Source organism: Talpa occidentalis, unplaced genomic scaffold (assembly GCF_014898055.3).
Source record: "Talpa occidentalis isolate TD23 unplaced genomic scaffold, MPIMG_talOcc4v2.1 talOcc4.10, whole genome shotgun sequence".
Lineage (NCBI taxonomy): Eukaryota > Metazoa > Chordata > Mammalia > Eulipotyphla > Talpidae > Talpa > Talpa occidentalis.
In genome coordinates, this window is record NW_023600993.1 from 86,230,487 (window position 1) to 86,253,014 (window position 22,528).

At 46.1% G+C, this 22,528-nt stretch overlaps 1 protein-coding gene across 4 annotated transcripts in view; it reads right to left on the bottom strand.

The window, feature by feature from the left end:
* Positions 1–7,421: 7,421 nt before the first annotated feature.
* RALY (RALY heterogeneous nuclear ribonucleoprotein) overlaps positions 7,422–22,528 on the bottom strand; it is an 81,971-nt gene continuing 66,864 nt past the window's right edge. For 3 of the 4 annotated variants that reach the window (XM_054697007.1, XM_037496702.2, XM_054697004.1), the window contains 8 exons: positions 14,804–15,067; positions 13,633–13,705; positions 13,409–13,456; positions 11,401–11,567; positions 10,548–10,661; positions 10,182–10,354; positions 8,952–9,000; positions 7,422–7,808 (listed from right to left, as the gene is read on the bottom strand). In XM_054697007.1, coding sequence (XP_054552982.1) covers positions 8,956–9,000; positions 10,182–10,354; positions 10,548–10,661; positions 11,401–11,567; positions 13,409–13,456; positions 13,633–13,705; positions 14,804–15,059 — 876 coding nt within the window. In that variant the 5' untranslated portion in view covers positions 15,060–15,067 and the 3' untranslated portion in view covers positions 7,422–7,808; positions 8,952–8,955. The remainder of the gene's footprint in view (positions 7,809–8,951; positions 9,001–10,181; positions 10,355–10,547; positions 10,662–11,400; positions 11,568–13,408; positions 13,457–13,632; positions 13,706–14,803; positions 15,068–22,528) is intronic. The other variant, XM_037496712.2, reaches the window with a different exon arrangement.

Below are 22,528 nucleotides of genomic sequence, written 5' to 3' on the forward strand. Positions count from 1 at the left end.
CATACATATTTGGTCTTCATCCACAGCTCCTGACTCACAGTTATGCTTGGAATTTCCAAGTTTAGGGAGTGATAAAGCTATCTCCTGTTATGTTAATGAAATTGACTTCTGGAAAACACCTGAGCTTGGGGGCTGGTTACCAGGGAACCAACGTGAGGTTAGAGGGGGCTGAGTTCAACTGCCAATAACCAGTGAATTAGTTGGTTAAGTAATGAAGTCTCCATAAAAGCCCAAAAGGAGAGGCTCCCCCTTACCTTGCTTGATGCATCTCCTCCATCCGGCTGTTGACCATCCTTCAGCATCCTTTGTAATAAATTGACAATCTAGTGAGTAAACAGGTTTCCTGGGTTCTATGTGTTATTCAAGCCTGAGGAGATCTGAGGACCTAGGAACTTGTAATTTATAGCATGTCAGTCAGAAGCACAGATAACCTGGGCTTTTATGGGCACCAGAGATCATGGGAAGAGGGGGGGTCATGGGAACATCAGTCTATAGCCAGTTGGTCAAGACCAAATGGCAGCCTAACAAGTTGCCTGGGGCCTGCGACCAACTTCCGAAGTGAAAGGCAGACTTGGGAGACTGAGCTCTTTAACTAGTAGAACCCAACACTATCTCTGGGTAATGTTAGAATTGAGTTCTTGGACACCCTGTTGGTGACTGAGAATGCTTGTCTATGTGGGGAAGCCTCTACAGACCTCCCCCACTGGGAATTGGTCTCAGGACACCAACAACATAGGGAGCCAGAAAACAAAGCTGAAATTTTACATGGGAAGCCAGCCAAACCCAAACATATACTGGGCAACAACTTCAGTATCAGTAAGATAAAGAGAATTATCGCGGCTTCATTTTTTCATTTTCTAGTCCAGATAGACCAGTGCACTAGGACAAATGTCTCAGATGGCCCAGAATCTGGGTTATTAGTCACATGATCCATGGTTAGCACTACCAAGTCCCTACTATATGCCAGGCCCCATTCGTGTGTGTGTGTGTAGCATAGAAATCACAGCAACCCTTTGAGGCAGGCATACTATCATCTCCATTTTATGAGAGAGGAAACAGACTTGGAGAGGAGTGGGGAGCCAAGAAGCAGTCCTAGGCATTCAGGCTCCATATCCTGTACTTTGCAACAAAGCCTCTCAGTGACAGTGTTAATTGTTCAAAAGAATTACTAACTGCCTGGAGCAAAAGGCAGCCCTGGTCATCTAGGAACTGAACCTAGAAGAAATGACAGATGTGCACACCAGTACTAAATATAATCTCGTAAGAGCTGTGACGAATAGCACACAGGTGGGTCCAATGCTAGAAGGTGTCTGAGAAAGTACCTTCTGAGGTGAGCTATAAAGGATAAAGAGGGTAAGCCAGTAAAGGGCAAAGAACATGCCACATAAGAGACAAAAGCACATGTAAAGAATAAATGGGTCATTCACAATTAGTTACGTGTGGCTTAAGACCAGGGGACAGAATGAGGGAGGAGAGGTAGTGAGCTAGAAAGAAATGAGAGTCAAATTTTCATATGCTACGCTCAGGGGTCTGGAATTTTATCCATTAAGCAGTGAGTAACTGATGGTAAAGAGCAAAGACTGATGAGAAGCAAGCAGCACGAAACTAGGAGGCTACTGCCAAATCCAAGAGATAAAAGCACCTAAGGAAATGAGATGAAAAATGGGTTAGAGCCAAGACATACCATAGAAAAATTAAAGATGGCAAATAGGGAGACATTGGCATTAGGCGTCAAGTTTGATTTTCTCAAATGGGGGATTCATGAAGAAAGACAGACTGAAGGTTGGACAGGGCATTCCTGTGGACATCCAAGTGCAGCTATTAGGCATCTGTGTCTGGAGGAGGACGGGTAGAGGTGGAGGTTGTGGAGGCAGGATTCTGCGTAGAAAAATTCAACGGGTGGAGAGGTGCTAGCGGAAGAGGAAGAGTGTGAGCAATGGAAACTGAGCAGTATGCAGGAAGGAGAGCCAGGAGACAGCATCAGGAGGGGAAATCTCAGTTGTTTATGACTGGCATGTAGGGAGACGCCTGGGCTGCATCCTGCCTATACATCTTCCAAGTGAAGTGGTTTGACCTTGGACATATTATTCAACCCCAAAATCTCAATTTACCAATCTGCAAGGTGGAATTAGTATCTTTGATTGTTCTGAGGATTAAATCAAGATCATGCAATCTGTCTTGCAGAACTTAGCACAGCATGCAGAAGTGTGCGTGTGCTCTGCATTTGCATACATATATACACACACACACCCCTTTCTCTTGCCCTTTCCTTCCTCATCAGATGCTGCAGTGGAGGCTAATTAGGGTAGATGCTAACTATACTACTGGCATGTGCTCCAAAATTAGTTGGAGCACATTCCTTCTTAAAACACTTATGGGCAAGAATGAAAGAGCCAGAACCTGACCCGAGGCAGCTAGTTCCCTGTGTGGCCAGGGCATTGGACATTAGAGTGTAGAAAGGGTATAAGAGACACTGAAAGTTGGGTTTGAGAGGTGAGAAGGGACTTATTGGGCCTCCCTGGTGGTGCAGCGGTTGAGCGCTGGGCTGCAGAGCTGCCCGCAGCCTCTGCAGCGCCGGTCTGATCTTCGGCCGGCCGGCGAGGTCCCACATGACGCGTAGACCTCTCCTGCCGCGCCCGCTGCTCCCCTCAGCAGTGTATTTCATCAGTCTGCCTGTTCTGTACCCCACTCTAGCTCTGGTGAATTCTCTCACCCTCCCGCGCTTCTGACTGTACCCAGTGCTTGTATAAATAAATAAATCTTTAAAAAAAAGGGACTTATTGTTCAAAGGAGGGCATGAACTGAGTGACATTTGACTGAAATGAATCACAGATGTCAGAACACCAAAAAGTGGACTTCTTGTTATTTCCATTGCTGCATTTTTATAATATTCTAATATTTTTATAATATTCTCTCTGTGAGTTGCCTGAAATACATTTTGGAACAAGGTGAACAGAAAAATAGGAAAAAAAGAATGCAAATTATGTTATTCTTTAAAAGAAAATCACCTGAATCTGGATATAGTAAAAATAAATGTTCTCATTTATTAAGTATCTCATAATGAGGATATGCTCGTTTGTTTTTCAGCTAAGGAAAATGAGGCTCAGAAAGATTAAATGACTTACCTAAGTTCACACAACAAATAGTCCAGATAGGAACTCAGTTCAACAAAGTCTACACTCTTAACTCAGGCCCTCAAAGTAGAGTAAGCTAACTTAACCTGAGTCTCCATTTGTGTTTTGGTTATTTGATATATAACAAGTCACTCCAAAACTTAAAAGCTTAGAAAAATATTTGATTATCCCTCACGGTGCTGGGCTTTGACAGTTCTTACTCGGTTTTCAGTGAGATGGAAGCTGGGCTGGAGTTATCTTGAAGGGTTAGTCACTTGTGTCTGACGGTTGACACTGGCTGTCAGCTGGACCATGAACACATGGCCTCTTCATGTGGCCTGGATTTCTTCACAGCATTGTGATTAGGTCCCAAGACACAACAATTAGAAACTTATTTCTTAGGAACTGAACTGAGAGAAGGGCATAGTATCATCATTGCCATAGTCTACTGAACAGTCACAGAATGCAGGCAAACACCACCTGTCAAATAGGGTGATATTTTAGAAGTTTCACATCTAAAAAGTCTATAAAATGGGCATAACCACACAAAGACCTGTGGATTTTGTTAACCCAATCTTGTTTTCTTCTAGCAACAGAATTCATATTTCCCTGTTAGGGATTCTTCCCTCTCCCCCTCCAACCTCATAGGCACCATGGTCATGCTCTGCCATCACCTAGAACTTGCCTGAGTATGCCAACAGGAGGAAGCAGAGCTGAGGACTAGAGAAACTAATTCCTGGTGGCAGTTCTTGAACTACTGGGTCTGACAATCTGCCCCTGGACTTGTCAATTTGTGAAACAATAAACTTCCTCTTACTTAAGCAGGTTTGAATTCAGTTTCTATAATGTATAACCAAAAGTTCACACTCTATCCACATAGGGTTATTGTGGGGACTAAATCAGCATAAAATGTGCCTTTTATACTGCAAATAAAGGTGTTTTTGATATTTTTACTGGGGAATAATGTATTTTTTATGAAGAATGTGAATACAGGAGGAATAACTTTGACTTGCCCAAAGTTAACCAATGGTCCAACTGGGATTCTGACCCAGGATACCTGGCCCAGTATCTTGCCAAACTATCTAGATTTCTGTGATGAGCCCACAGCATATATATTGTCCTTATGGGACAGATGACCACCTCATAGGTCAACCTAGCCAGGGTTTGTGTAGACATGCCCACATTTTAATTCCTCATCCATAGAAGACATGCCCATGGGCCTCCCAGTGGCACAGAAGTTGAGTGCTGGGTTGCGAAGCTGCCCGCAGCCTTTGCAGTGCTGGTTTGATCCCCAGCTACTCCCCGGCCACCGGAGGAGGGTCCCCTATGGCGCGCAGACCTCTCCTGCCGCCCGCTGCTCCCCTCAGCAGTGTACCTCGGTCCTTCTGCCTGTTCTGTTCCCCGCTCTGGCTCTGATGAATTCTCTCACCCTCCCCGCGCTTCTGACTGTACCCAGTGCTTACATGCATGCATGTATGCATGCATAAATAAATCTTTTTAAAAAAAAAAAGACATGCCCAAACTATGATGTTACTATTTCCTAATAGTCTAAAAATTGCTCCAAATCCTCAACAAGCTTTCCAGGCAGCCACTATTAAATGATCTGAATCAGTAAGTGAAATGGGGCCTGAGACTGACTGAAAACGCTCCTCAAATTAACAGAAATTTGAACTTAGCCATGTAACTTGCTTTGGCGAATGAAACCTTACAAATACAACATAAGCAGGAACTTGATAAAGCACTTGCATATCGGGGCTTGCTGTCTTGTTTCTTTTGGTAGCCAGTCTTCAGTCTGACAGATGTTGGGAACATGTAGCCCAGTTGCTCCCACTGCCCAGCTAACCACTCGACAAGCAATGGTTAAAATTATCTGGGACCAAACAGTTCCCAGCCAACCTGCCAGCTCACTTGAGCCACATGAGCACCCGGATGAGAGGCACACAGCTGAGCACAGCCCAAATTGCCATGCCACAGAATCAGAAGCTATTGAACGTGTATAAAAGGTACTGAATTTCAGGGTGCTAACAGAAAAGTCAGTAATTGATACAAGGCCCATTTACTATTTTCTCATCTGGGCCAACCCTTTATTTTATAGACGAGGACAGACCTAACAAGGAAAGACTTCCCCAGGGTCACAAACCTTACTGGCAACAATATAAAGATAAAACCTTCGATCACCATCCAATAAGCTGGCATCCTTTTCCAGATGGCAGCTAGAATCACAATTGCAGCTTCAGATCTAGAGAATATTAGGCCTTTGAGCAGAATCTGGTATCAGATCTCAGCACCATCTCCCTTGGTCTTCAGAGGTGTGACAGAAAAAATACAAACTTTAGCAGTAGAATGGGAGATACCTTTCCTGGGCCCAGACATGGGGAAGGCAGGCAAGTATATGCATGTAGTATTCTGTGGATGTGAATCTCCCATTCAAGGGCCTGTGACTTTCCCAGGAGCTATTCTGGAGTGCCAGGAGGGGGAATCCCATTCTCATTTTGTGCAGAACATGTCCTGAAGCCAGAGTGATAGGGCAGGGTACGGTGGGGCCCTCTGGGACCGATGCTTCTTGCCCTGAGAATGGTCATCCCTGCTCTTCTCATGACCCTCTATGTCTGGCATACAAAGGGAATCCAAGCCCTCTGATATTCTACCCATCTCCCAAGGTCTGAAAAGTGAGTGTCTGGGTCTAGGGCCTTACAGAGACTGAAATGGCATATAGTGCCAGCTCGAGGCGTGAAGTTCAGCAGGCTCTACAATCTCCTCTTTGAACCTTGCCTAAGTTCTAGTCCCAGGCAATGGTTACCTGAATACACAGGTAAGGACATGAAGACTTGCCCAGGTATACAGAGGGCCCGCTAGAGCTGGGTTTTAGCTTTCTGGGCAACAAAATTGCAGGTTTGGGGACTGGGAGGCCTATGTTCTACTGATGGCTTTATAGGGGGATGAACATTTCCTGGGGACTTAGTCAGCCTCCATGTTCTACCAAAGCTCAGTGGAAGGTTTGGCAGAGGTTCTATGACAGAATTGTTGGTCTAAAACTGGAGACTTTCAACAAGGACACCAGCAGGCATGCAGACTTTGAGGAACATGTAAAGATGAACTGTAAAAGCTTCCATCTTGCTCTAATGATAGTTTTGAATTTCCTGTGTTGGGTGAAGGCAGCCCAGAATAGGGAATGAGAAATTCAAAAAGAACGGTAGGCTGGATGGGGAGACGTCTGAGAGATGGGGACACAGAACAGAAGCTTAATGATGAGTTGCTATTTCCCAAATAGAGAAAAGTAGGAGCAAGGCTAAGAACAAAACCTGTTTTGGGATGTCCAGTTCACTGGACTGGGGACAGTATTTGTTACCTATGAGTGAAAAAGCTCTGCTGTGGCAACTGACTGATTCTCTTGGAAAACTGAACGATTCTCTCAGGAGAATTGGTTAATACATTATGTGTAATAAAGGGGAACTAGTATGAAGGGAGGACAGAAGTAGGTGTCTGAGAGACAACAGAGTGCATGTCTAGACAAACGGTCCAGGACAGGTGCAACCAGGCCATATGAATCTTGATGCAAACTTTCCATTGGTTAAGGCAACTAGAGTGGGTAGTGCTCTACCCCCTGCTACCAAAACCACCTCCAAATATGACAGTCTTGCTTTGAGTGGCTGTGGGGGAAGGTGTGTGTGTGAAGCAGGAAAGGGAAGCGGTGACAAAGACAGAAGGCCAGCCAGGACAAGCAGGGTGGAATCCCCACATTCAGGAGCTAGGATTTTGCCTTGCCGATGAGGAGTCAGAAAGGAGTTTCCATAGAGAAGGAAATGTTTAGAAATCTTCACTACCGATTGGTTGGTGGTTGGAGGTAGAAAGGATATGAGGGAGGGCAAGCTAGAGACTGGGAGGTTGCTAGGAGCACAAAGGCCAAGTGAGAAAAAAAAAAAAGTCCTAAATTACGTTAGAAAAGGAAAGAAGTGACAGCTTCTAGAATCATTTTAAAGCTGGGGGAAACCAAACAGTGAGAAGCTGAGGCAAGAGATGTGTCTGAACCGATTAATGAGCGACTAAGTGGGTCACAACTGCTGGGCTGGACTTTCAGTCAGCCAGGTGATCTCATGGGCACTGATTCTCCCCAACAACCCCACTGGCCATGTTTATCCCTATTACTTGAGCCATGGAAACTAAGGGCCCAATGGATCAATATTTGCCATCTTCCAACAATGTTCCCTGGCAGGAGGAGTAAAGGAGGGGACAAAAAGTGATATAGCCAAGATGCTTGCTGGCTGGGTGGGGGATGGGGCAGAGAAAGATAGCTTCATGAGAAAACACAAACCATCCCATCTCAGAGCAAGTTGGGATCCAATCTCGTTTATTGTTGGGGTCCCCTCGCTATGGCCCACCTCTCCAAACCTACAGAAACCACACCCACCCACCCCCACCCCTGAATATGGGAGTGTCCTGAGGAAGGGAGGCAGAGTGTGGGGAAACCTCTGTGCTCTGTCCTGGGCAGTGCCGACAGGGAGGATGCGTGGGGTGGGGAGGCCGGTAACTCCACCTGCAGAGGATGTGGCACTGGCTGGGATGTGTGGGGGAGGAGGTGCCTGCTGCCAGCTCTCCTCTGGGATCTGCTGGGGATGGCATCCAGGGGTGGGTGCCCAGCTTGAGGCCTGGACAGTGCACACCCTCCTCCTGCCGGTGGTCATCATTCCTGTCAGGCTGAGAAAGAGAGATAAAGGAAAAACTAAGGCTGAGAGGAAAAAAAAATCCCTCAACTTTAGATAGCAAGGGCTGGGAAGAAGAAAGGGGAGAATGGTGTCTGCTACTGGGAGACAAAGACATGCTTGTGCTCTCGCTCTAGCCTCATTCTCTCTCCACAAAACCTTGGGCAAGTCTCCTCCACACATCACCTCATCTTGAAATTGTTAATAAAGTAAAACTTAACCTCCCTGGTTACAGAAATCATGAAGCTCCCAGAGGCAAGATTGGATCTGAGGCACTTCCTCCTAATGTCCGGGAAGCCCTTGCTAGTGGAGCATCTCACAGCATAGCGTCATGTGTCAAGACACTTGTGTTGTTTGAGACGTTCCTCCAGCCAAGTCTGTTTCACTCTGACCACAGTCCCAAGAGATGGGGCAGCAAGCCGGCAGAATGGTGTGGCCTGATTTTCCTCTGATGTGGGCAGAGCAGGGAGGTGCACGCTGGCCTAAAATCTAGACTCCATACCTTGTTACCTTGTGAGACACATGACATCTCTCTCCCCGCCCTCATCAGTGCCTGCTTCCACATCATTATGCTGGTACAATCACAATCTTGTAGGTCTGGGGAAGCTCCTGGCACACAGAACATTCCCTTCTGACAGGATGAAGACCTAGCTCCCTAAGTCTGGGACAATTATCATCCTCTGATGAGAGCTGCTTGTTCTCCCTACTATGCAGAGCTGGGACTGTAGTCACAGGAGGATCCTGGCCCATTCCCACACACACTATAAGAACTCTATGCCCCTGCTAATAAGACTGTTCCCTCAATCTTGAGCAGGCTCATACTATTATCTCTTCCACCCCTTTTTAATCCTGTCCTAGTGCTCACACTGGGTGATAATGGTTTGTACCTTCCTCCATCAGACTAAGAGTTCTTTAAGATGGAGACAAGGATCATGGTTCAGTGTGCCAAACTGGACAGGCTTGGCAAGTTCATCCATGGCTCCCTCTCCTGCAGCCCACCAGGCCCCCACTTTCGGGGTGGGGGTGGGCAGTGGGATGGCTGAGGACAGAGGAGCCTCCACTACCCAGCCAGGTCTGCTTCACAGCATGCCTTCCCTTTCCCTGCTTTCCCACCCCTTACCCACCAAGACCCCCATACCTGCTTACTGCAAGGCCCCATCCTCCGTGTCTGTGTCCTGGCTGTGCTCCTGATGGGAAGGAGGCAACAAGAGACCATACATCATTCACTGTGAGCTGAGTCACACTGGGTGTCTGGCACACTCACTCAGCAAGGGAGAGGGAGAGTCAAGGGGAATGACTATGGGCCCAGTCCAAACAAGGCTGGTTAAGTTTCTGACAGAGTGGTGTGAGGGATCCTCAGAAGTGAGAAGAAAGCAGTCAAGAGAGCCCTGGGTGTGGCAGGGAGGACATTTCCACATAGAGAGACCATCTCAGACGGGAATACACTGACAGCCTAGCAGACTGTGAGCTCCCCATCTTTGGGGCACATCAGTCTTTATGGAGACTACTCTCCCTGAGGTAGTAAGATGAAGTATCAGGCTCAAAGGAGGTGAGTTAGGTATGAGGAGGACCTCTTAACTGTCATGGCCAAAAGCCCTCATGCCAGAACCTACCAGTGATAAAAAGAATATTCCAGACTTGGTGAAATCTGGGCTCCAATGCTGATTCAGCCCTTATTAGTTATAAGACCCTGAGCAAGCTACTCAATTCCTCTGAATCTCCATTTCCTCACATGGTAAAATGTGAGAAGAGTTAATACTTTGTAGAGTGCAACGCTGTTGTCAAGGCAAAGTGAAAGTGTGAACTACAGAGCCTGGTGCTCAGTGAATGTTAAGCAGAGGAGGAGTAAGCACACAAAGATAGCTTACAGATGCAGAATCTGGTCTACCTTCCCATTTAACATAAATGTCTAGTTACATGCCCTCCCAACTTCACTCTGAAGAATTCCAGTAATAGATGGAAAGTTCACTCCCTCAGGTGACAGCCTGTTTTGAGTGCAGGCCGTGATGGCTTTTAGAAACTCTTCAGGTGGAGCGGGCATCCACTGAGGCCTCCCCAGGCAGTCCCAGCACTGTTCTCTGGAACTTGGCAGACCTGCGTATTACCTTGAGTCCTGACTTTCCTTCTCTAATGCATGCAGAAAATGGAGTCCAGAATGGACCCTAGGCTTGGGCGAGGTCTACCCCAATCCTCATAGGACTTCTGATTGGCTGCAACTTCTCCCTGCTCATCACCCACTCTTCCTCACAGGACTAGAACATCTGGAAAGGAGTATGCTCATAGCGGGGTCAACCAGCTCAGATGTTCCCCCTTCCCTTGCTGTCCTTCTGTGAGTACCTGCAAAGTCCCAACCCAGTCATGCCCTCACCAGCTCCTCCTCGCTGTGTGTCAGCAGCCCCTCCTCATCACCGTCGTCTCGAGCCTGTGCTTCTCCCTGGGGTGTGCCTGCCTCAGAAACGGTGTCCTCTTGAGGGGCTGGTGGCCGACTGCTGCCACCAGTATTGCCACTGCTGCTGCCACTGTCACTCTTCTTCTTGCCATCTTGAGGGGGAAGGGGAGTAAGTATATTAAAATTCAGCTTGGGGCAGCTGCCCATGATAGCACCTTAGCAGAATAGTAGGCCTCGGGATTGTAGGCCACAGCCCCTCTCTGGCCCATGCACTGTCCTCCCCACACTCTGCCCCATGCTCATGCCCCTGGTAACTGAGTTGGGCAGGGACCCTCAGAAGCTGACCTGGGTTGGCCTTTTGCTCCTCGGCGATCTGCTCCAAGCGGCCCAGCAGGGCATCGATGTTGGACTTAATCTGTGTCAGCTCTGTCTTGATGGTCTGCAGCTCACTGCTCTTTACTGGGAGTGGAGGGAAGACAGGGTTGTCACCTGGGAACTTGGAACTAGGAGCTTGACACTAACATAAGACCTCAGCCCCATTCTGTCAACTAGTAAGACAGGCCTAAGGAACTGTCCTTGTCCACGTTTTTTACCCTGGCCAGGGACAATGCTGGAGCTGCCTTGCTCCCCCCTGAGATGTTCTGGAGGCCATTTCATTGGCCAGTGGCCAATAGCCATTGGCCATTCCAGTGGCCAGTCTGCAGTTCTGAACTGGGCCTCTAACCTCCTCATCTCCCTCACCCCCACTGATGTCTCATCTCTTTAAGGGGCTGGGTATGTGGTACATGTGTGTCTCTCTTTGTGTAACAGAGTGGCATCTGCCTTTCAAGCGTGTAAATGTGGGTGTTTTGACATCAAATTTCCTGGGATCCTTACTATAGCATGTGTACACCAGAATGAATGTGGAGTAGGGGGCCTATGTAGACTTGTCCTTGTCCTTACTAGAGGAAAGAGGTCACCATCTCCTCACTGGGTTTCATGTCACAGCACTGAACTCTGTGCCCAACCAAGTCTCTCCTCCTTAAATGTCAGTCTTTTCCTTTAGAAATGCATGAAAATACTCACTTGGTTGTGTCAGAGCTGCAGAACTGTGGGAGATTGGTTCCTTTATCTATTTTCCAATGTAAAAAAATGTGATTCTATTATTTTACTAATGACAAAAATAAAAATAACCTAGGAAGAAGACATTGTCACTCACACTTGATCTTGGCAGAGCCAGTGGTGATGGCTGTAGAGCGGGCAAAGAGCTTGACAGGTATGGTGGTTTTGACACGCCGAACCAAGGGAACTGTGACCCGGGGCCGCTTCACAGGGACTGCCCTGGGTACGGGCACTGGTGAAAGGCGGCCTCGATAGTCGAAGAGCCTGTGAGGGCAAATGGGCCAGAGGCTGCAGCATGGCCTGTGGCCAACAGAGGGGGCACTGCAGCCCTAGCCTAACATGTATCCAAGGACTGGGCAGCCTCACTACACTACACAAGAGCCAGGGCAAGTAAGAGCAGGTGAGGTAGCTGAGATAATGAGATAGTCCCAATTCAATGGAGAGGCAAACTGAGACTAGCCCCGGAAAGGAGCATGCCCTAGATCACTCTGACAACCAGGCCTTCTCTATTATATAACCTGGCCTCTGTTCAGCCAACTGCCACCAAAACTAAGTACCCTAAAGGAACACAAATGCCCAGTTGTGAACAGGTGTAAGAGTAGGGCCAATCCCTAAGCCTGCCTGAGCCTGTTTTTTCCAGCCAAATAAAGATGGCTATCTCAAATTCTGTGCCCCACCCCCACAAAGGCTACTACTAAAAGGGCAAGAATATGAGAGATCTTGGTTAAAAACACATGATAGGTGTGACAGGAAAAAGGCCAGGGTACTGAGAAGAGCTAAAGACCTCAGAGGCACGAAACTGGAGTCCAAGTCCCTTTCTCGTGTTGGATGCCCTTAGTACCTCTATCCTTCTTATTTTACTTCAGAGATGGAGGGCAGGGGATCCAGCAGGGTATCAAGGGTTGGGTAGCTCAGACCCCAGGGCACCCTGTCTCCCAATGCCATCATCCAGGTCTCTTCTGCTGGTCAGGAAGCTCAGTAGGCAGGGTAGAAGTCCCTCCACATCTGTTACTATCACCTTTCTGCAGGGAACAGCTGCCTCAAGGGTACACTTTGGATCATTTTCTTGACAATAGCTTGCCCTATGAAGGCAACTGAATGAGCCCCAAGCTCTGGCAGTCTTTTGTTCAGAGAGCCCCTGCCCTGGGGTGGTGCTGGCAAGAGATGGAGAGTCTCTGGGAATACACCCAGTCCCAGACCCTGCATTTCTGCCCCCAAGGGGAGGGGGCGGCTCTGGCCTTGGTCAGAATCACTGAACCACAGAATCCCAGAACTGGAGGAACCCTGAGGAATCACTTGGTGCAAGCCCATTTCACAGACTGGGAAGGGGATTTGCCCAAAGTCAAACAATCCATTCAGTGGCAGAGCTAAGATTAGCACCCAGGTCTTCTGAACCCCAGGCTAGCGCACTCTCCTGACACCATTCACAGGTAAGAAAACAGAGGCTCAGAGAGGTTCTGTTCTTCCTGGACAGCCTAGGGCAGGCCCAGATGGAGGGAGGATGGGAAGCAGGGAAGAGGTGTGCACCAGTTCCCATCATGGTTTCCTCTCAGAGATGTTCCTTGTTCCAAGGAGCTGGGATCTGGCTAGGTTTTGGGTTGGAGAGTGGGGCATAGACTACCAGGGACTAATTCATACCTCAAAATGGCTGCTGAGTCTTCTGAGTATAAATACAAGGCCAAGAGGATCAGAATGAGCTCTGAGTTTCCTTCTAGCTTGCTGGACACATCAAAGAAGTATGCAGAGTGATTGCAGCAGCGTGAGGGCTCAAACTCCCTGTACACTGCTTTGTATTCCAACTTACTACACTGATAGGTTCTTTGGCTGTCTGGTCCCATCAAGTTTCCACCCCAGGATTAGGAGGATGAAGGATAGTCAGAGAATGGGAGACAGTGTGAGACAGTGTGAGCGCTGGCCTGGGCACCCTCAGAATTGGACTCTAGTCCTAGCTCTGCCACCAACTTATGGAACAGCATTGGGCAGATGCCTGTCCACACCTCTGGGCTTAGGTTCCCACTTGAGTACTGAGTGGGCTGCACCAGCAATCTCTCAGGACCCTTCCAGCTTGGCTGTTTCATGCCTGGGCACGCCCCTCCCCTGCTCACCTGTCGTAGAAGTCGTCCCGGTAGTAATCATAGTCAAAGCTGTAGCCACTGGGGAAACAAAGGGGAGAGGGCCAGGGCTTAGGGACGGCCACTCAACCCACTCTCCACAGGCCCTCATCTCCAAATGCCTCCCCGGATTCTAGGTTTGGCACACCACTAGCATTCACCCCCTCTGTGGAAAGAGGGACCAATCCCACCCTGACAGACCAAACAGAGTGCCCCACCTGTATATGGCAGATGCTGCTCTCTTTAGCCCCTTGGGTCTGTTGGGCTTGGGCTCTCCAGCCATATTGATGTCTGGGGGAGGGAGGAAGCAGAGTCAGACGCTGGCCAGATAGCAGGATGCCTATGTACATATCACCCTCATGCACACATGCAAAAATTATGTGTTTACATGCTATACACATGGACTTTACTCACCCATATAACCAACAAAGGTCTTCACACATTACATGCATATGCATGTGCTTATTTACAAAGCCATTCAGACACCTGCATACATGCTCATAAACCTCTTACACATGTCATGGACATCACACATATATGTATTCTCAAGTACACAAGTAAATACATACATCAGATACACACTTTCACCCACATATTTATATAGCTCACATCAATAACACATCTATTTTCAAGTACACTCAGACTTGGCCTGTATGCAAATGAGCTAATGCATATTCAAACAAATGCACTACCAAATCTAGAGTAGTGCTTAACACATCATAGAATCTCAGTAAGCATTTGGTAAATGAATGTGCATATCTGCTTATACACTAAAATGTATCCTGACAGACACACTAACAAACTTAGGAATGTGTCCATATATTCTCCACATATTCAGTTCATACTCAGGAGTACATATATAGATAGATATACACGGAATTAGGTACAAATACAGAAACACCACACATACTCCAAAGTAGACCACCAGCATGGCTACATCACATGGTTTTTAAAACACCAACGTCAAGGGCACCTGCTTCACCCTGTGCTCCCCACTTTTCCTCCTGACTCTCAAAAAGGGTTCTAACCTAAGTCATCTGTAGCCGAGTGTAATACAGGCTGTGCTAGTCTACTCTGTTCCCCTTCTCTGGAAAATATGCATTTTAACTAGAACTGTAAGATTTATCATAGAGTACTGTGAAAGGAGAGAAAGCGCTGTGAAAGGAAAAAGCACTTCTTGGAAGTGCCTAAAATTCTCCCCTAAATAGCATTAATTTTACAACTGCTTAATTCATAACTTACATGTAATTTAAAACTATTTACGTTATAACACCTCAGAGCAGTGGTAATGATGGGGGGAAAGAAATGGGGCTAAGAGAGGAAGCTGGAGAGTGAAGCTAGCAGCTGCTCTGGAGAATACCAGGGATGGGATTATGGAGAGATGCTTACCCAGAGTTTGCCCAGCCAGAACCCGGCCATTCTCCCCCAGCACAGCTGCCCGGGCATGACGCTCATTGGCATACTGGACAAAGGCATAGCCTTTATGCACAGAACAGCCGGCCACACGGCCATACTTGGAGAAAATGGTCTCCACATCCGACTTCTTCACCACAGCTGTGTTGAGGTTTCCAATGAAGACCCGAGAATTGATGGACTTGGGGTCATTCTTATTGGTTACATTGCTTGTCTGGATCTTCAAAGACATGGTGCTACCTGAAGAAAGAGAGTCACTGTGAGGCTAGGTCCCCAAATTTGGCCCAAGACTGCCCATGGCCTACATCCTGACAAAACTAAATTGCTTTACACACACGCACACACACACCCCTACAGCATCCAGCCCCCTGTTTTTGCTTATCTTATTGACTACTGACTTCATGCCAGTGACTGACATTTTTTCACCAGAGCCAGAGCAGGGAACAGATTGCTGAGGGGAGCAGTGAGCGCGGCAGGAATGGGACCCTCGCCGGCGGCTGGGGATCGAACCGGTGCTGCAGAGGCTGCGGGCAGCTTCGCAGCACAGCGCTCAACCGCTGCACCACCAGGAGGCTGGACATTATAATATATACCTAGAGGCATGTCTTATTTTTTATTTTTTTTGTTTGTTTTTTGGTTTATACATGCACTGGGTACAGTCAGAAGCGTGGGAGGGTGAGAGAATTCACCAGAGCCAGAGCGGGGAGCAGAGCAGGCAGAAGGACCGAAGTACACTGCTGAGGGGAGCAGGAGCGCGGAGAATGGGACCCTCCTCCGGGGAGCAGCCGGGGATGGAACCGGCTGCAGAGGCTGCAGGCAGCTTCGCAACCCAGCGCTCAACCGCTGCGCCACCGGGGAGGCCCAGGACATTTTATTTTTAAACTGTCAAGATGTTTCATTTTAAGAGGTGTTTGGCCATAATTTGAACCATATAGAAAGAGATTCAGAAAATTCTCTGATCAGGATGATTAATCCTATACCACAGGTAAAAAGTCTTTAGTAAACACATACCCCATTCTATAAAGTACTCATTCCAAAAGAATTCATGTGTAAACATCAAGGGTTTCAGTTTACAGTTACCTACTTCACTTTTCTCTCACAGAGGTGCCCTTATTAGAACCCCTGATACTAACAAGGCAAGTATAAGAACCAGAAAATTTTACAAAGAAGACACATTCACAGATCATAACACTAGTGAATGGTAGGGCTGGGATTTGAACCCTGGTCTGCTTGACTCCAATTCTTTTAAACTCATTCCTTTTATAACGCTCATCTCAAATGTTTCCCAAAGTAGAATCTAAAGTTGAGGACTCTCCACAGCTTTCCTTCTGTTCCTTCAATGTAGAAACATGGCAATTGGAAGTAATGTTTGCTCTGGAACAATATCATTATTATGAAAATTGCTTAGTTTGATCCAGACATTAACCTAACTATGGCTGTCTTTATAGGCATCAGTCATTTTTAAAAAGGTAAGCTAAATCAGCATGACAGAACACTCAATGTGCACTATGGTAGTAAGCAATACTGAACAATCCCAAGGCCTCATGAGTTGTATTATTACCATTCACAAACAGGTATTCAAAATTCAGATCAGCTAAAGTCCCTTTCTTTTGACTTTATCTCTCTCCTTCCCAGAGCTAAAGTCAACATAAGTACTATAGTAAGTCAGCATATTTATGTGAACCGTTTTGAAAAATTAACTTTTAGTTACCTATTTTTATATTTACTCATTCAGATTTTGTTGTTTGGCTTAGAGATGATACTCTTTGACTGCTATACTCTGGCGATCTGATATACTCTGACTGCTATACTCTTATTCCCAAAGGGCTGTATAAATTCCTCCCTCCCCTCCCCTCCTGACCAGATTACAATGGGCACAGGCTCTGTAGGGAAGGGGAAAAGAGGCTCAATTTAGTAGGAAAAGCTTATCATTAAGCCATATAATTTGTACATTCTGGCCCAGGCTTCTGCTCATTGGCATGGGTTGGTGCAACTTCCTTTTGGAGCACTCAATACCCTAAAACTGTTTCAGAAGATGCTGAAGACCCCAAGAAGTATGTATAAAAACTCTCACAAGCCTCATCGGTGGTGCAGCAGGTTGAGCGCAGCGCTGTGAAGCTGTCCGCAGCCTCTGCAGCACGGGTTTGATTCCCGGCCGGCCAGGGAGATTCCATGGCCAGCAGACCTCTCCTGTTGCACTCACTGCTCCCCTCAGCAGTGTACTTCAGTCCTTCTGCCTGTTCTGCTCCCTGCTCTGTCTCTGGTGAATTCTCTCGCCCTCCCATCCCTCTGGCTTGTACCCAAGTGCTTGTATAAATAAATAAATCTTGAAAAAAGAAAACTCTCACCAGCCTAGGCTAACTGTAAACACCTGACCCTCAAAATTTTATTTTTTGGGGAAATGGGGCTTCTTTTCAATATATCAGAGAAAAGCTGAGTAAATATAAACTAGGAAATCTGTATTTTTCGCCCCCACTTGGTTGAGAAGCTTTTCTATTCACTCCTTCTAGGAAGGAAGTTGGCATGTTCTGACCAAAAGATGGCACTGTTTGCAAAGAAACCAAAGACTACACCCAAAAATGATTGGAATGTGTACGGTCCAATATCAAGAAAGGGGGCTGAGAGGGACTGTTACCGATGAAGAGGCTGGTACCAACTTGCACAGAATTTCAGCGAACAAGGTCTGTCTATATCCTTTATCTTGACATTATTAGTCCCATTTTATAGATGAAATATCAGCAATGATAAGTAACTTACTTAATGGCCACCCAGCTAGTGAGAAGAATAGTTAGGAGACTGAATGAACTTCTTGTTAGACACTCTACATGCCACTGTCTCCAAAACTGTCTTAAGACTCTAACTCTACCATATCATCCATTGGGCCCCCTCAGTCCTGCCAATCAGAGATGGAATCTGAGTCTACTCTTCAACTTGACCCCTCAGGCACTCAGATATCAGGATACCCATTCCCTTAACTCTAGATCCTCTCTAGCACCAGATTGCTTGCTCTTGCAAAGTTCATTTTAAAGGACAAGCTGCTCTGCTCTTGGTCGTGATGACCTGCTGCATACCTCTCATTTTATTCTCCAGCATGGGAATGAGGGCCACACCTCAGGGCCGGTCCTCTGCCTGGAACACTTGGGTGTTTTTTAAGGAAAGTAACTACCAGTGATGGGGAGTCTATTTCTGAAGAAAGTCAAACAGTTTAGACTGAACAGTGCCCAGGGCCTCCTTGGTCAGAGGCTCCTGGTTACCAGGCAGCCAAGGATGACAGAACATCTGTTAATTTCATTAAATTTGCCAGGCTCCATCCAGCTCATTAGCATCGCCCAAATGATCATTATCGGCCAGACAGGACTAATTTTCCAAGGAATGCTCTTTAGGTCCTGACCATTCCCACTCCTATGAGAAACTGCAGTTCTGAGCACGCTGAACACTAAGGGTTCCTGGATGGGTGAGAGTGTAAAAGCTACAGGCTACAGGTCCAAGAGGCTTGGCATTGGCTCAGCTGTTCTTAGTCATGTGATCTGCAACAAGTTACACAATAAACTTTTCCCTGACTACCTTTCAGATGTGATATAAAAATCAAATAAGCTAACTGATATGAAAGTACCCTGTTGCATCATGTGTAACATACTTTAAAAGAATCTGGGGCTAAACCCATTTCTACTATTACCTATTTTCTATCCCCTTCACTCATTCAACAAACATTTCTTGAGTTTTCTCAATACTGGCACTGTGAAGATGCTGGAAACAGCACACATAAGCCTTGTCCTTTATCTGTCTTTTAAAAAAGACCCCTCTCTAGGTACTAATTTTTTGACTGTTTCCTAGTAACAAAGGAAAAATGAACTTGAAATAGTAGAATCTACACCAGTTCTACACTCAGAATGGAATGAGTTCCAATGCCAGCCCCATCATTTCTGAGCTGTAACCTTGGACATATTTCTTAACCTCACTGATCCTCAGATTCCTCAGTTGCAAACTGGGAATTATACGAACCTCTCAGGGTTAGGGTAAGGATTAGAGACAATATATGTAAATTGCCCGGTCTAATGACTGGGACTGGGAGGTATTTGATAACCTAAATGCCCTAAGAAGACAGATGGTTCTAGCCTAATACTCTAGATCCTTCACATTCTAGCCCTAATGTTCTTTACTCATGCTGTCTCCCAATGTTCCACAGTCTGCCTGAGAATAAAGGAACCAGGGGTGGGGGACTATGCATTCTCTTGTGCTAGTATCTTAAACCAAACCTAAAACTTCTTAATGGTGCCCTTCCCCTGCCTGTCAAATCACTACTATGTGGGGAGTTGGTTGGGGCTCCAAACCCTGCTGAGCCAATTATTCACCCTTCAGCTATACTATGAGGTCTCTATCATATTAGCATCTGATAGGATCTGAGAGGAAATGTCCCCCCTCCAAAGCAGAAACATAAGGTAAACTTGGGGCCTCAATAATCCCTACCCTGAGTATCTGTTTTTCCTTCCCTTCATCTTGCACTCTAACTCTTTCCCTGATTGTGGTCTTAGGTTAAGGCTTAGGATATAACAAGCAGACCTTATAGCTGTAAGAGGAAAGGCAGCAATGAGTGGGAAGGTGTCAATGTTGGGCCTACAATCCCCATTACTGAGCTAGAGATGTACAAATGATTGTTAAAACTATTTTTACCAAAACCATCTGAATATCTGCTTCCTATTCAATCATAATAATACATATCCAAATACTCACTGGGCCAACTAAAAGGCAGTTGTTAAATTAACAAATGAAGTGCTCATTCATTCATCCAGCAACTGGTCTGGACCTGATCTCCAGAAACTCCCAGTCCAGCAGGTGACAATCACCCTGGCCACAATCTGGCATATCAGAAGGAAAGGCTCCATGAAGAGAAAGTACATAACAGAAAGCTAAAGAAACTGAAAGATTAAAGTTAAGATTATAGCCTACTGTTAGATCAGATTATTTTCCTGTATACAAATATAGGAAATTTTAGGCAGGTCACTAAAAACCTTTACATAAGACATATAAGAAAACTATTATTTATAAAAACAATGTTTGCAAAGATATCTTTTTTTTTTTTTTAAAGATTTTTTTCTATTTATACAATAGCTGGGGTACAGGCCAGAGGCGCGGGAGGGTAAAAGGAGTAACCAGAGACAGAGTGGGGAGTAGAACAGGCAGACAGACTGAAAGCACTGCTGAGGGGAGCAGCGGGCACGACAGAAGAGGTCTGCCACGCCATGTGGGAATCTCCCTGGCTGGCCGGGAATCGAACCTGCGCTGCAGAGGCTGTGGACAGCTTCACAGTGCTGTGCTCAACCCACTGCGCCACCAGAGAGGCCCTGTAAAGATATCTTCTTTAAAGTTTCTTTTCCATGTGAAGTAGGTATGGTTTTTTTTGGTTTATGTAAATATTTGTAAGATGGCTAATGCCTGTAAATTTAAATAAAGTCTTGAAAGCAGTTTTTTTTTTTTTTTTTAAGATTTATTTATTTATGCATACAAGAGCTGGAGTACAGGCCAGAGGTGTGGGGGGTGAGAAGATCACCAGAGATGGAGTGGGAAACAGAACAGGCAGACTGACCGAAGTACATTGCTGAGGGGAGCAGCAGGTGAGTCAGGAGAGGTCTGCCACGCCATGTGGGAATATCTCTGGCCGGCCGGGAATCGAACCCGCGCTGCAGTGGCTGCGGACAGCTTCACAGGTTGTATCTTAACCCCTTGCGCCACCAGGGAGGCCCATTGAAAGCAGTTTTAACTTTAACTGTGTACAAATTCTTTTAGATCTGCTGTAGCAGTTTGTACTGCTAATGTACTTTGCAGATCAAATCCTAAGACTTTTGCTTTTACATGTAAAAGGTGCATATTTTCACATTCTTCTCTAAATCTGTATCTGTATAATATCAAAATGAATAATGTTTATATATGAAAAAAAAAAAAAAAGATGAATTCCCATTGGATGGTGACACTGGAAGAGGCCATGCCTAGCACAACAATGTACAAAACATGCCCCCTGCTCCTAACTCTTTGCTCTCCCTAGTCTACTTTCTCTTGCAAGTTACAGAGTAGGCTTGGAAATAGAATTCCTTCAGCACTGTCTTCCCTTGATGAAAGCATACCAATTCTTGTCTTGAGGGAGAATAAAAAGGGAATACACAATTTAACATGCAGCGCCTGTGTTCCAGGCATTGTATTTAAATTAGTTTACAGGCATCATCTCTCCTAATGCTGAACACAACCTAATAAGTACTATTCTTTTCAATCTACATTAGATGAAACTGAGGCTCAGAGAGAAATAATTTGTCCATGACAAATTACATCACATAACTTTGGGGTTTGGATCATGTGACCATAAAGGGCTACTAACTGGTAGTAGCCATTACTACTGGCACCAGCCATTACCAGCCCGGTAATCATTACTAACACTTGCTGAGCACATACTATATTCCTACTTCACTAAGTCACTATTAGGTGGGTTCTGGCATGTATTATGCCCATTTCACAAATGAGGGAACTAAGGGTTGGAGTCCTATACAAGCCAGAACAGGGCAGTTTGTGTTCCAAATTTTGACCCAGAACGGCTTCATGCCTAAGTGCTCTGTACCTTCCAGAAGGTCAACTTCATCATCTACCTCCTAACATTTTCTGATCTTTGAGACATAACATAAACTCATGGGGCTTGCAAAGGACATACTCTCAAATCAAGAGTCCATCAGCACTTGCTGTGAGCCTGAAAGATAGCCCCTTCCTGCCTTCCCATGCCTTAAGGGGCTGGCTCCTCACAGTGATAATGTGGCAAGATTAGTCACTGCTTGCTGTTGGTTGATTATAGCTATTCTTTTCTGTAAATGAAGTTTAAAAGTCATCAAAGGGTTTGTCAGCTGTGACTTATGAGCCTCTTTCCTGCAGGGAAGTCGGCAATGACAAATGCCCCTCTCATTCTGTCATCCATTACTAGTTGGAAGGTGCCATGTTCCAATTACTGGAGACCCCGATGGAGCTCATAGAAAACCCTGCTCCAAGCTGTGGCCATTACTCAGGCCTGGTAGGCCTGCCAGCAGAGCTGCTCTAGGTCCAGGCCCATTGGGTAGAAATGAAGTAAGAACATGTTTTGACTCTGTGAGTCAGTCCCTTCCACTCCTTACTCGTGTTATCCCTAGTGGGTTTATCATAGACCTATTTCATAAATGAGTTAAAAAAAAAGGGGGGGGGGCACCATATGGGCTCCTTCTGAGTACCCAGGATCATGGCTGCGTAAGACACAACGATGTGAGGAAATATGACTATGCTGCCAGGTGGAGTAGAGATGAATATGATGGTCAGGAGGCAGAAAGGGATAAATTTAGTACTTAAGATGTTCAGAGGAAGCAGAGATTAAAAGGACCCTTAGAGATCATCTAGTATCATCAATTGCCCCAGTACTCATACTCCATCCAGCTAAATGCTAGGGAGTCAAAGATGAATAAAACATAATAGTCCCTGCCACTGTGATTAAGAGAGATATTTAAGGTCTAAACAAGTGACTTGCCCAAGGTCACAAAACAAGGCAGATTCAGAGATGGAATAAGAAAGCAGGTCTCCAGATCTCTAGTGATGTAGAGAAAGGAGTGTGATAGGGGGTCCTAGTACCAGACCATGGCATGAGAGTTGAGTGCCAGTTCCCATTCAAATCTCACTGACACATCTGACTACATGTTTGAC